This window comes from Argentina anserina, chromosome 4 (assembly GCF_933775445.1).
Source record: "Argentina anserina chromosome 4, drPotAnse1.1, whole genome shotgun sequence".
NCBI lineage: Eukaryota > Viridiplantae > Streptophyta > Magnoliopsida > Rosales > Rosaceae > Argentina > Argentina anserina.
This window is the reverse complement of record NC_065875.1, coordinates 25,047,633-25,063,344: the sequence shown is the minus strand read 5'-3', so window position 1 is coordinate 25,063,344 and position 15,712 is coordinate 25,047,633. Positions and strand designations below refer to the sequence as shown.

General features: G+C 37.9%; 1 protein-coding gene across 1 annotated transcript; it reads left to right on the top strand.

The window, feature by feature from the left end:
- The first annotated feature begins 1,478 nt into the window (after positions 1–1,478).
- LOC126791245 (single-stranded DNA-binding protein WHY1, chloroplastic-like) lies at positions 1,479–3,751 on the top strand. Its single transcript, XM_050517667.1, has 7 exons — positions 1,479–1,732; positions 1,985–2,085; positions 2,183–2,275; positions 2,487–2,581; positions 2,917–2,990; positions 3,283–3,371; positions 3,464–3,751. The coding sequence occupies exons 1-7, from the start codon at positions 1,492–1,494 to the stop codon at positions 3,581–3,583; spliced, it is 813 nt and encodes a 270-aa protein (XP_050373624.1). The 5' UTR covers positions 1,479–1,491; the 3' UTR covers positions 3,584–3,751.
- The last annotated feature ends 11,961 nt before the right edge of the window (positions 3,752–15,712 follow it).

Sequence of the window (15,712 nt, the reverse complement as noted above, 5' to 3'; positions counted from 1 at the left end):
AGTGAAGATGGAAGAAGAAGAAGAGCCATTGCTATTTCTGAGGCTGAAAAACTGACAACCGGCCGCGCCTTTTTTATCAGATGAAGCCCATTTATCCTTTTGGGCCGGAAGTTTAAGCCCAGTTACTTTGTTTCGAACTTGAAAAAAAAATCGTTGTTAATAATCGGGACCTGATTTTCTAGAGCCGTCTGTTAGAGAGGTGCTTAAAAATCATGAACTACGAGTGAGAAAATTTTAGCATGAAAATAATAGCATGCGATTTGGACCCAAAAAATCGTGTGCTGTATAACCCACAAATTTGAGTAAAAAATCCAGAGGCGAATCTTAGTGCAAAGTTAGGGATATTCAAGCATCCCCAAGTCAATTATTAATTTTTTTTATTAGGGCTATTATCCCCTATTCTCTCACACACTCTCTCCCACACTCAATCTCTCCACCAACACCTACACATACACACACTCACACCCAATCTCCTCCCACACTAAGCTCTCTAATCTCACACGGACCACCAAATTTTTTTTCTTTTTATCTCTTGTGTCTTCTTTTCCCTTCTTTTTTTCCATAAAATTAAATCTCTAACCCTAAAAACTAAAGCATAATTCTTAAATTAGAGTGATAAATCGCATTTGAGATCGGACTCACTCCACCATTCCATTAAGAAGTTATGTGCAGCCTCTACTCCTCTAGTGAGCACGGGATGTCATGATTGAATTGGAGATTTTCCCATTTGGGATTTCTGGCTTTCTACGTTTGCTTTCCATCTACCCTCGGTTACATATGTTTGGAGGTATTTTGATGCAGATAATGTAAAACAATCAGTTCAAAAGTGAATCACATAGTATTTTGAGTACATTGTCAAATTTTTTTTTTTTGCCTTCGGCCAAATTTCAAATCCTCCATAAAATACAATTCTAAATCAAGCATCTCCTAAACACCCGTTCAAGATCCGCCACTGCAAAAATCGACATTTTTCCACTGGCGAGAAAAATTGTAGTATTGATCTAGATAATAGGACAACACTATTCTTGGGTCACACCGGACGGAAGCAAAGTTGTCGACTACCTTTTTTGACCACTCTTATGTCCACCCACTTAGATGAAAGCCACGTGTCTTTTTTACTTACTATAGTTGTATCATAGTTAACTCTTAAATTTCTTAAATTAATTATTGATTTATTTTTACCATGTGTTATTAATTTATATAAATAACCATGGTTATACCATTGTTAATCTAAGACACATAGCTTTCATCTAGGTGGGTGGGCTTGAGAGTAATTAAAAAATGTGGTCGGCAAATTTACTTCCCACACCTGACTCCTCGGACCTTGGCAGCCTCGATTATTTGTAGTAAAACCCACCGAAATTGGATTATCGCCTTTCCGCATATTGGGCCGGGTCGAGGCCCATACCAGGCCCGCTATGGCTAAAAAGTACAAAAGAAAGAAATGATGTATTAGCCGGGAAGAGTGTAGAGTAGAGAGAAGAGTCAAGGATGCTGAAGCTAGAGTACTCGCTATCTTCACCGGTGGCGGTTCAAAACCCTAGCCAGTCGCTTTCGAGCAAAGCTAGGGTTTTCAGCCCCAACAGCTTTGGATTCGCTCCGAATTCGACGTCGTTTGGGAAGAGACGACTCGCTTTGAAATGTCGTCAGTCCGAGTACTTTGACCAGCAGAGGCTCACCGCCCCAAATCCCCCGAGCGCCGCCGCTTCTGCTCCTCAAAGTCCTTCTGGAGGTACCTTTTTGTGTTTCAACTCTACTTCTCAAGCTAATAGGGAGTTTTGGTTAATGATTGAAAGGATAAGAAAGCTTTGAAAGCAGAAAAGGTTGGAATCTGTATTGGTTTTGAGCTCAGATTGCATGTTGGATTTGTGTTTAAGCTTAGAAAGAACTGGATTAATGTAATGGATTAATAGTTAGAGTAATGATTAAGAAGGCTAACATGAATCTGATTGCTAAATGGTTTGGTTTGGTTTTGGTGGTGTAGCTACTGCGGTGCCGGCAAGGTTTTATGTGGGGCATTCGATATACAAAGGAAAGGCGGCGCTCACCGTTGAGCCCAAAGCTCCGGAGTTTACGGCTTTGGATGTAAGCTTTTGTGATTGGTGCTTCATTTAGGGCGTTGTGCTCATTGTATAGAGGGTTGGGATTGAATTTGATGGGATAAAATTGGTGTGTTGCGCAGTCCGGAGCATTCAAAATGTCGAGGGAAGGCTTTGTGCTGCTTCAGTTTGCTCCTGCTGCAGGCGTGCGCGTGTATGATTGGAGCAGAAAGCAGGTAATGTGTTCACAACAAACAGTGAATGGTATTAAAGAGTGATTTTGACGATTTTATTATGGCTATAACATTACTTTGGGAACTCCTACTTTACAACATTGGAATCCTATAGGCTATAATTTTTTTCACTTTTCATTTTCCCAGTATATAATTGAAAGATGATTGGACTTGTAATGGATGTATAAATATATGAAAAATTTACTTTGTGTAGGTATTCTCACTATCGGTGACAGAAATTGGAAGCATAGTGAGCCTTGGTGCAAAGGAGTCCTGTGAATTTTTCCATGACCCCTTTAAGGGGAAAAGGTGCCATGTCTACATCAGTTATTTTATGCTGAAGAATGGGAGTTTCAACTCCCTCATGACATGTTAACTGGGTTTAACCTTTACATCTTGTCATCATATTGAACATAAAGGTCATAATTTGGATTTAAAAACCAAAAACATTTTTTCATGATATATCATAAGCTTATTTCTGTTTGCCAAAGAAATCTGGTACTGTGGCCTGTGGCCATATGTACTGTGGTATCCATCACTCCTTGTATGTCTATGCATATTCTCCTAATACATGTTGCACCTTGTTCATTAGATGATTACTTATAGTACAAGTTAAAATAATTGAAAATCTATGTGTTGTGTAGTGAGGAAGGCAAGGTCAGGAAGGTCTTGAAGGTGGAACCTCTTCCAGATGGATCTGGCCGATTCTTTAACCTTAGTAATTCTCTTTTTCATGATATATCACTTGTCAGTATAATTGTATGATGTAAATGTATACCTTAGGCATGCTACATTCTCATTGCTCATCAAAGCACTGGCTTTCCAGTTTCCAATAAATAACAGCATGCTTCATGTTCAAACAATGAAATATGTAATGCACTGGCAGAATTTACGCATTTGAAAGTTTAAGGATACTTGATCATTCTGTTTTATGACTTTTATTGAATATTTGTTCAACCTTATATATTATTTCCGATATGAACTTTATGATTTTATTGTGTTTATTGAAGGTGTTCAAAACAAGCTGATCAACTTGGACGAGAATATTTATATTCCTGTCACCAGAGCAGAGTTTGCTGTTCTCAATTCTGCTTTCAATGTAAGATCTCTACTGATTTATACTTATACTGTCCTCAACTAGTTTTGCTAAATTATTGCCTGTTATGATTCATGTCCACATGTTCTCTGCAGTATCTCTTGCCCTATCTTATAGGTTGGCATGCATATGCAAACTCTGTAAAGCCAGAAGATATGAGCCGTGTGAATAACACCACTCCTAGATATGGAGGAGACTTTGAATGGAGCCGGTAGTGAACAATGTGGGGGTTCTCAGAAGTGCAAATTATGTTCTTTCTTGTGTGTTGTAACTGTACTGTGGTTAGGATTTAGGAAATCCTCAAATTTTGTTAATCAGAGTAGCTACCTGTTTATGGAAAATCTAGTACGGATTGAAGAATGAAGAGTATGACCTTGGTTCTTCTAGTCCTTTTCTTTTATTCATCACCTAAATTTTAATCTAGTTTGGTCAATCTCTGCCATTTCCCAATGTTTAGTGAAAGTTCATCTGATTTGGAGTTTGGTATCCTTGAGGGCTCCTCCTCAACTTCCCAATGTTTATCACTCGAGCAAATCAATTGAGGGAGTAGAAGTAAGGTGTTATTTGTCAACACATGCACACACACAAGCCTTGATCTTTAGGGCCTGAATATTAACCACCGGCGTCCCCTGTGCCGGTACCAATGCCAACACAAGAAGACTAAGACCTGCGATCAAGAGGAGGTGCCAGTTGTTGAAGGAAATTGTTAGATTTAATCACTATTCAAATCAATTACTTAATGTTGCATTCTTATGCATGATGCCACTCAATTGACAAACCATGTTGTATTATACTGCAATTAGTCCATTGGTTTATAGTCAAGAAAAACAAATTATTGACCCTGTTTGTTTTAATCCGATGGCTAACGGCTAACCTAGCTATGCAATTAAATACTTGCTTTACTATCCACTATGAGGATAAATTGTGGCTGCATTTAGTCAAGTTAACCACAACCTAATCTGATAAATTTCCATTTAGTTTAGTTTACAGTAATTAATAAAGAATTTTAACTTGGGTAGAATTATAGAATCGATCTCTGGTTCCTTTTTTTTTTAATTAGAATTTATGTTCTTTTTTCTTCGTATAAACTTGTTGGTAGCTAGAAAAACCATACAATTCGATCAATTGTTGTTTGTTAGTTGGAAGAAAACATATGATGTATATATGTTTTGGAGCCTTTGAAGGGGCATTGACTGACTTGGAAGTAGACGGACCGAGTTCATCATGGTATGTGCTTAAGGTTAAAGTAATTATAATATATCTACACTAATTTAATCTCAAGTCTGTCATTGATCTCATTACTCAAACCATCCAATCACATTCAGCTAGATAGCTAATCAATCGAGGTCAGTGTATGTATATATTCATTCAAGTGTATGGTAGACAACACTAGAACTAGAATCAGCATCAATTGACCTGGGTTGATATTATATAACACAATCCAGTGCGTCTTGGTTTGAGCTAGGGTTTCAGATCCATTATGTGGTTATGTAGCATTCTAGCTTTTATAGTCATCGTGAATTCGTGATCATGTGCCTGTAAAACATTAAAACTTTGGTTTGAGCTGTCAACAGCAGCTAGCTAGCCCCTTGACCCTGTTATAAGAATATACTTGAGCAACTGTTTTCTTAGATTTTGTATAAATGCTTATATCACTGAAATGGGAATTAGGTAGTGCATGTTTATACAGGGTGCAAGTGATATCAGTGACCTATTCTGGACGTTGATCATTGAACAAAGTACTTCAAGTTTAACTAATTTTAATAATTTATCTAGATATGTTTCAATCACATTCTGTTTGTTTTTACTGTCATGATTCACGTATATATGTTGAACTGCTTCAAAGGTCCTAGTACCTACAAATATATAGTTACAAATATATTAGTCTTCCAAATATACAAATTAACTTCCAAGTACTGCATCGCCATACAAACTTATATAGTTATATTAGTCTCAGGTCTCCCTTTGCAGCCACTTAATTACATGTGAATTAGTCAATTAAATGTATAGTTTTCTATATTTCATCAGCTCTTACTGTCTGGCTGGTAACTGCAAATTATTTAGGCATATATTTACTCAAACTTTGATTTATTCCCTTCTGAAATCAGGATTTTAAAGTACTTACCAGAAAATAAAGTTCATCACCATGAATCAACCTTTATTTTGCAGATGTGCGGATCATGAATTCAGATATAGAATTCCGATTACGACCTAGCTTCTAGCTGGCTGCTCCATCTCTACTAATGTTAATTTGTTCTTAAATTATTCTTTATTCGCTCTATAATTTGCAAACGAAAGCAACACTTTTGGATCATTAATTTATCTGTACAATACAAGACTGAATTCAGATATACTATCAGAAGTTCAAACGTGTCATACCAATATCCACACGAACGTACGTAATATTAGAAATCCAGTAGATCGATATTGTTTCTTGGCCAAATTAGCTCTTCCATTAGATTAAGAGACTATCCCTAGATCTCAATAACTAAAATACTAAATCGTTCTCCTTCAATTTCCTTCATTCCGTATCAACGCCGGCCCGCTAGAATAAAAATTATCGAATACCGGTCAAAGAAGCAAAGCAAATGATAATACTGATCTTAAGATTTAATCTTTTCATAAACGTTTTACCATAGGTTTGTCACGCAAGACTCCAAGTAATTGGATCATATAACCATGGATTAATCCAAACTAGCAATTATAAAGCTATTTCGATCTCTAACCATGTCACCGCACCAGTGGGTAAAGACAAATCTTTGGCAATGCAGATAATACACAATTCAAACTTCTGGCCAAGTGCGGTGTAAGTTAAACTAAATATGCATATAGATTGTACTCAAGCTTAAGAACTCAAACATGTCTAGAGCTGCCGTAGCTTATGTTACAAGGTGAGTTTGACCAGTTGACGAGCTTGGTTGGTTCTCCTATGAGCTATCCTTGATGAGACTTCTCTAATATATTGTTTGTTTTTATTATGATAGCTAGAGGTGGGACTAAGTTATTCTATATATAGGCTAATTAACATAGGTTACTTCCTATAAAGGTTTTCCTATATGTATTAGCAATTGGAATAACTCTCACAACTCCGACTCTCACAACTCCGAAATTTCGAATGATAAAAATTCGAATTCAAAGCCATGATAACTCTAAAACAATCTTAAATATAATGAAATCATCTTACAACAACAGTGTATCGAAACTGAGTTCACAATACGACTCAGTTGACTTGAATAATGTCACGACCCCAAAATTTCAAGTATGAAACTCAAATTTCGAAGTCATGAAAAACTCTAAAACAATCTCAATAAATCGAAATCATTTTAATGTGTAACGACCCTAAAATTTCGAGCTTAAAAACTCAAAATCTTAAAATCGTTAAACACAAAATAATCTCAATGAAATCGAAATCATTTTAATGTCGCAGCGGATCACATCTGAGTTTAAAATATAACTCAGTCAAGCCGATTATTACAAACCCAAATGATAATTCAACATATAACAAATGGAATTGTATAATCCTCACAACAACCTCACAAATAAAATCACACCAAATCTCACACACAATCCACGCTGGAACCTCACCACGACTGGATGCGATCGACTTCGAGTCTTCGGAGTCGTCACTCAATCACCACTACTCAGCACCTGCGGAAGTATCCCCTACACCATTGAAATTGGTGCACCGGGATTGCAACACAAACCCGGTAAGCTTTACAGCTCGTATGAGTAAAATATTAAAATAACTCTCGTCTCATAAAAGACACAACTCCACATCAACACAGTATAATGAAAATCATGAGAAAACGAGCAACCCATCTGGTTACTCTAATACTTTCACAAAATGGTAACTAATGAGCGCTGGTACACATCTGTTACCCCTCACTTAGTATACCGCTGATGTTGGGTAACCACCCGCCACCCAACATCCAAAACAAGCTGAGTACCCATGAGCAGATAACCACCCGTTACCTCCCATGCAGTACTATGGCAGACAGACTAGAGCTCTAACTGTATCGTAACTTTCGCCCGGCCAAAGGCTAGGTTCCGACTTGCCGAACATGTACAATAATCTCACATCATATTGTACCACACATCACGTCCGAAGACAAATCACAATATTTCACATTCTTCGTGATAAAATCATGTACAATAATCACACATCATATTGTACGTTTTAAAACTTTCACGATATATCCACAATAAAAATCATAACAGTATATTATATAGCAAACTATATATATTCGTATTTATTTACCATTTATACAATATATACATAGTCCACTATATCCTATACATGTCATATTTCATAAACACATGAAAAATTACGTACAATATTCTCACATCATATTGTACCATTTAAATCACATACTCGTTCACAATTTTCCGTCACCGAAATGACTATTTTTAATGAATTAATAACAGTACGTAATTTAATGAACTATATATATATGTACTTATTACCATTATACTGTATATATGTAGTCCACTAAATTATATACATGTTGTAATTCATTTGATAAACACGCTTGCAAAAATGTTGAATCACCACGAGGGTAGATTCGTAATTCAGTGAGATTTTACTCACCTTATAGACTCGAGCGTAATTCCACAATTCCCGATGATAATTCCTTTTCTTGATTTAACGATCACCTTGAAAAGATAAGAAAAGAATTTAGAATCATTTCGTAAACCTTTAAATGCCGAAACAGTAATAATCGATTACTGTTCAGCAATTTTCGGTTTTACGAAGTTACTGTTCACTGTTCACTATTCACGGTTACTATACAATACTCAATTAATACGTATTTCTGTACGTATAAGTACTATGTACGTATTTCTGTACGTATAAGTACTATATACGTATTTCTGTACATATAAATAATATATACGTATTTCTGTACGTATAATTATTATGTACGTATTTCTGTACGTATAAATATTTAAATACGTATTTCTGTACGTATAAATAATAATACGTAATTCTGTACGTATAAATATTAATACGTATTTCTGTACGTATAAATATTATATACGTATTTCTGTACGTATAAATATTATATACGTATTTCTGTACGTATAAATATTTAATACGTATTTCTGTACGTATAAATATTAATACGTATTTCTGTACGTATAAATATTAATACGTATTTCTGTACGTATAAATATTAATACGTATTTCTGTACGTATACGTACGATTTAAATGTAAATACAAATTCAGTAAATAAAATTTACTAAATTACCCTTTTACAAAATTACTTTTTACATTTACTGAAAGTAATTTATATTTACATTTACCGAAGGTAAAATTTAATTACATTTACCGTAGTAAATAAAAATTACATTTACATTTACCGTACACAGTAAATTACCAAAATACCCCTTCAGTCAAAACTAATTACACCGCCTCACACGGCGGCGCGTGAGGCACACGCGCCACCTCCGGCCGGCCGCGCGTGGGGCCCACGCGCCGAGGCTAACCACGGCGCGTATCACGCCACCGCCACCCCAAATCTCTCCTTTTCTTCTTCCTCCTCCCCCCATGCGGCCTCACGCCGCCTCATACGCCCTCCCACCAACCTCACGCGCCGCCTAAAGCGGCGGTAACCTCCCCTTTCATCTCTCCGTCCGATCTCCACCAAATCAACCCAAAACAATCAAAATCTCACAACCAATTCATCAATTTCATCGATTCTTACCTTTCTTGAAGCTAAGGACTCCGATTTGGGCACCGGGAGTGGTCGAATCGCCGGTGATGCTTTGATTCCTCGGGGAGGACTTGAATCGCGGGGTTTTTTGCCCCTTAGTCGATTGCAGAGGCTCCAAGGGCGAGGATAAGCGTCGTGGTGCTGTGCTCTCGCGTCGCCGAAGTGGCGCTCGGTGGCGATGAAGCTTACGGCCTCGGGTTGGAGTGTGGAGGCTGACGACGGCGCGAGGAGGTGCGTTGACCTTGGGGTTTGTAGAGAAGAGCCGTGCGACGCGATTGGGAGGGGCGGTGTTCGTCACGGCAGCCTGGATGGCGAGATCGCCGGCGTGGGAGAAGGATCGGGGAGAGAGGGAGTCGCGAGGAGAGAGAGAGAGAAAGGAGGCGGGCCGAATGAGGGGTTTCCAATTATGGAAACCCTAATTCATAAATGCTCTATTTATACTAGTTTCCAAATCGGAGACTAACTTCCGACGTTAATAACTTTTACGTACGACGTCCGATTTGAACGTGTCACATACTCACGAACTCGTATCGACGAGCTCTACTACTTTCGTGAAGGAAGTTTTCGCAACCGAGCGATGGAATAAAAGTTGATAAAAACGTTCGGAAACTTAACGTTTTTCTTATTAAACGCTCTCGGAACGTTTCCGTTCCCGTTTCGTAGCGTTTGCAACAATCATATTCATTTAAACTGAAAATCATGTCTTTATAGAACTCAAATTAATTCAAACAATGTATTTGAAATTTAGGGTTATTACATAATGTCACAGCGGATCATTATTGAGTTCATAGTACAACTCAGTCAAATTGATTATTACAAACCAAATTTGTAATTCAACATTATATCAAATGGAAATGTAAAAATCCTCTCAAATCCTCACCACAATATAGAATAAAACAACTTCAAGTCTTCCGAGTTATCCGTCGATTTCCGCTAATCCACACCTGCCGAATTATCCCCTACACCATCAAATAGGTGCATCGGGATTGTAAACACAAATCTGGTAAGCTTTGTAGCTCGTATGAGTAAAACGAACAATATAACTCGCATAAAAATATATACGAAAATCCACAAAGCATCAATCATAAATGCACTCATGAGTCATTGGACAACCCATCTGGTTGTCCAATATCGACAGAAAATATATATGCTCATGAGAAATCGGGCAACCCTCTGTTTACCCAAATGCATTTATAATACGGGTACTCATGAGGGCTGATACACCTATGTTACCCCTCATGTAAGTACGCCGCCCGACATTGGGCAACCTCTCGCCACTCAATATCCAAAAATATGGGTACTCATGAGCGTTGACACACCTCTGTTACCCCTCATGTTAGTACCCTGGCAGACAGACTAGAGCTCTAATTGAATCGTAACTGTCGCCCGGCCAATGCTAGGTTCCGACATGCCAACACGTCCGAAGACTGATCCACAGACCACAAAAACGTTTTAACATAACTTAAGTTAAAACCATGTACAAACAATCATCACATGATATTTTACAAATCAAATCGACATGCTCAAATAAATAAATATCAACGCTAAAATGAACTCATTCGCAAACGGAAATCATGACAGTATATAATATAGCAAACCATATATATACACCTATTTTACCAATTATACACATACACAATCCACTATATCATATACATATCATAGTTTATTTCTTTTAAATTTAGCGTAATCATGAATCTCCACAAGGGTAGATTCGTCACTATGAGATTTTACTCACCTTATACTCCTGAGCGTAATTTTCCACGATTCAAACTCGAATCATTTACTTGTTGTGTCGATCACCTAGAATAGATAAGAAGTGAATTTAGAAGCGTTACGTAAAACCTTAAATGTCGAAAAAGTAATAATGTTTTACGAAATTATTGTTCACATACTTACTATTCACGCATTACTGTACAAATACATAATAATTACGTATTCTTGTATGTGTACATACTATTTACGCATTTCTGTACGAGTACATACTATTTACGTATTCATGTACGAGTGTATACTATTCAATCATAAATACTGTCTCAGTAAATAATAATTACTGATTTACCCTTCAGAAATTACTTTTACAATTACTGTACGTACTTTACATTTATATTTACCGTACGTAAAATAAATTCACATTTAATGTACGTAAATTACTTTTTACATTCACCGTACGTAAAAATAATTTTCTTACAAAAAATTTACTGTTTGAAATTACTGCTCACGCGCCGCCGCACGTGGCGGCGCGTGGGGTTCACGTGCCACCTCCGGCGACCGCGCGTGGGGTTCACGTGCCACCTCCAGCGACCGCACGTGAAGCTCACGCGCCGCCCACAGTGACAGCGCGTGGGGCCCACGCGCCCACTCCAAAACCGGCGCGTAGCTCGCCACCGCCGCTCCAAAACTCTTTCTTTCTTCCTCCTCTACCCTCCTACGGCCTCAGACCGCCTCTTGGCCACCTCACATCCCCTCACGCGCCGCCTAAGGCGGCGGTACTCCCTATCCTCCTCATCCGATTCACCCCCAAATCACACACAATACAACCAATCACACAAACCTTTACCTCGATAGGGCTTGAGAACCACCGGAAGATCGCCGGAGGTGGAGCTCGAACAGCGGCGGAGGAATCGCATGCCTCGAATTGTAGCGCGAGGACTCACGGCGGCGAGGGTAGGCGTGTCAACCTCGGGGTTTGATGCGGAGGGCCGTGCGATGCTCTAGAGGCCGGCGGCTCAGGGGAGGAGATCGTCGGCGGTGAATTTTCTGAGAAAGAGAGAGAGAGAGAGAGAGAAGAGGGAGGCGGGTGAAGAGAGAGAAAGGGTTTCTGAAAATGGAAACCCTAAACTCCAAAATTCCCTTTTTATACCCACTTCCAAAATCAGAAACTAACTTATGTCATTAATGACTTTCACGTACGACGTCCGATTAGAACGTGTGACGTGTCCACGAACTCGTATCGACGAGCTCTACAAACGAACGATTGAGTAAAAGTCGATTCTCGCATCGCGAAAACGTAACGTTTTCCTAATTAAAATTTCAGAAAACGATTCCGTTTTCGACTAACAACGTCGCGAAAGTGAAACCAATGCATTTTAATAATCGTACAAAGTTTATCAATTTCTACAAAATCAAATAAATTGATTCTGAAAAATTGGGTCATTACAAATAATACATTACCAGTTAAACACTCAAGTATTAAAACAATTGGAAATGTAATATTCACTCAATCCTCACCATAAACAAAAGAAGGAAACCCTCAGAAATCCTCTGAATAAGCTCTCTGAGCCAGCTAATCTTCACTTGCAGGACTACCCCATACACCATCGTATTGGTGCACCGAGATTATAACACAAACTCGATAAGCTTTGCAGCCCGTATGAGTAAACCAACATTATAACATATATCACATACAAGAGAAATATAACAGATAACATCTTAAGACATGCGTACTCATGTGACATTGGGCAACCCATTTGTTATCCAATATCATTTAAAAATATGTGAAATCATGAGACACTGGGCAACCTATCTGTTACCCAAAATCATTTAAAAACATGGGTACTCATGAGACCCAAGCAACCCATTTGTTACCCCTCATGCAGTACACCGACAGACATTGGGCAACCCATCTGGTTACCTAAAATCATTTAAAACATGTGTACTCATGAGACCGAAGTAGCCATTTGTTACCCCTCATGCAGTACACTGGCAGACACTGGGCAACCAATCTGTTACCCAATATCACTCAAAACATGACTCATGAGACCCAGGCAACCATATGTTACCCCTCATGCAGTACTCCAGTAGACACTGGGCAACCCATATGTTACTCAATATCACTCAAAACATGGGTACTCATAAGACCCAGGCAACCCATTTGTTACCCCTCATGCAGTACACCGGCAAACACTTGGCAAACCATATGTTACCCAATATCACTCAAAACATGGATACTCATGAGACCCAAGCAATCCATCTGTTACCCCTCATGCAGTACACAGGCAGACACTGGGCAACCCATATGTTACCCAATATCACTCAAAACATGGGTACTCATGAAACCCAAGCAACCCATTTGTTACCCCTCATGCAGTACACCGGCAAACAGACTAAAGCTCTAACTGATTGTAACCGACACCCGACCAAGGCTTCATTCCGATTACTGCCAACAACGTCCGAATACCAGAAAACGTTTTAACAAGACTCAATGTTAAAACTACGTACAATATAACAATCCACATATGTTATTGTACTACAACCAATCGACTCTTGCACAACAATATATATATAGTCACTCTAATAATTCATTATACCAGAAGGTATGTTATCTCCCTTCCGGTTTCATCCGCCACAATTAATCAAAAATAATACAATCTTATATTTGAAATAAAAACCGTAACATTATATAATATAGCAACTCATATATATGTATCGTATTTACCATTTTGTACACATACACAACCCACTATATTATATAGATGTCACAGTTCACTCTTTTTAATAAATCATAAATATGAGTCACCGCTAAGGGTAGACTCGTCATAGTGAGATTTACTCACATTCACTATAGTCCATAATCACTAAAACCTTTAAAAATCATTTATTAAAATAGCATTTCACTTACCCATGAACCGTATATGATCAAGTTCACGTAATTTAAACCAAAACATATTTTTATAAGCTAATGATGCAATGACTATGTTAACAACTCAAACTAAATTCAATAACTTCGATCATGATGATCAGTGTGAGGTTTACTCACCTTAGCTCCCAATGCGTCTTCTACTCAAAATAAGGAAGGTACTAGCCACCACAATCACTCCATAACCAAGCAAGAAGTACCTAATTCATATCAAGGATGCAATTTGAAATTTATACTAATATGCATATTTCTATATATTAAGTACGTAATAGTAGAGAGTGAAAAATAAATGAAAAGTTGAAACCTAGAACAAAAGGTTTACCACACGAAAATTCCTGGTACAATGATATGAAAAGAAAAGATTTGAGAAAACATATATGTCATGGATAACATACGTACCTAAAAATTGAAAATAAATGACGAATGATACAAGTACACAACAAACTTTGTTTCTCTCGTATGATCTACAAAAACTGGAGAAGTGTTTGTATTATGAAACTCTCATATGAGCTATATAAAGAACCTTTTCTTTAAAAAAAAATTGAAATCAAATCTTTCAGCAATTTAAAGTAATGAAAAATCAATGGAATGATTGAATTAAACATATAGAATAAATAAATGCTAAGATTAAGGAAACCGAAATGATCTTAAAAGGCAAATGTAATAACCCAAATTTTCAATACAATTTCTTTTAATTTATCAGAAATTAAGGGAATGGTAATTTGATTAAATTCACATTTTACGCCTTTTATTTTGTCGTTGTTCGAAGTAGAAATTGGTTTCAAGAGCCAAAGGTGTGTTATTTGATTAAATTCATTTGACCCAAAGAGTCGAATTTTAATCCGTCACTCTTTTCAGGAAACTTCCTTCACGAAAGTCGTAGAATTCGTCAATACGAATTCGTAGACGCGCAGCACGCTTTAATCGGATGTCGTATGTGGAAGTTGTTAGTAACGGAAGTTTGGTTTCCGATTTTGGAAATAGTATAAAAGGAAGGAGAGGAGATTAGAAATCAGAAAATAAGTTATTTTTTTTTCCAAAAAAGCAGCTCGATTACTGTTTACCCGAGCTCGGGTACTGTTCACCCAACCCAAAAATCTTCTCAGGCCGATTTCTCCACCATCCGACGTCGCCTCGTGTCGTGCCACCTATCAAACTGACGGGCTCGACGATCTCCATCTTTTGGGCTACGCCTTGCACTCCGGCGACAACCACACACGGTGCAGCAACTGCCGGAAGTTTCTGCTGTGATGGCGCCGCCTCCTCCGGCCACCATAGCTCGAGATTCTTGGGGGGTTTTGCTTGTCTCAGTCCCAGCAACATTCCCACAAAAGGAATCGAGCCAAATCGAAGTGTAAGCACCCGAATCAAGAATTTCAATTTCTAGGGTCTGTGAATAGTGCCGAATTTATGTTCTTCGTCGTTTGGACTGTTTAGGCTTGGATTTAGACCTTGGTGTCAACTAGAAAGTTGTTGGAAATGTTATTTAGGTTGTGGTGGTGAAATTTGGTGATGATTGGTGGCGGTCGGTGAACAGTGACGACGCATGAATAGTACTGTGAATAGTGTTCTGTAACAGTAAATGTAAACAATGTTTTTGGTAAAACAGTAACAGCAAACAGTGCCATGACAAACAGTAACTGTGAACAGTGTTTTGTTAAAAAACAGTAACTGTGAACAGTATTTTAGTAAAAAAAACTGTGATTAGTAAATCATGAACAGTGTTCTATGAACAATGTTTTATGAACAACATTTAGTTGTACTGGAATCGTCACCTGGTATTTTAAGTATCATTTTCTAAGCATTTATCATGCTATTAGGTGACTGACGAAACAAGTGAAGAAATTACTTTCAGTGTCGTGGAAGTTGCACGCAGGAAGGAAGGTGAGTAAAATCTCACATAATTACGAATATACCCTTGCGGAGATTCAAGATTTTGCAAGAGTTTTTAATATTGAATTACGACATGTATACGATATAGTGGATTACATAT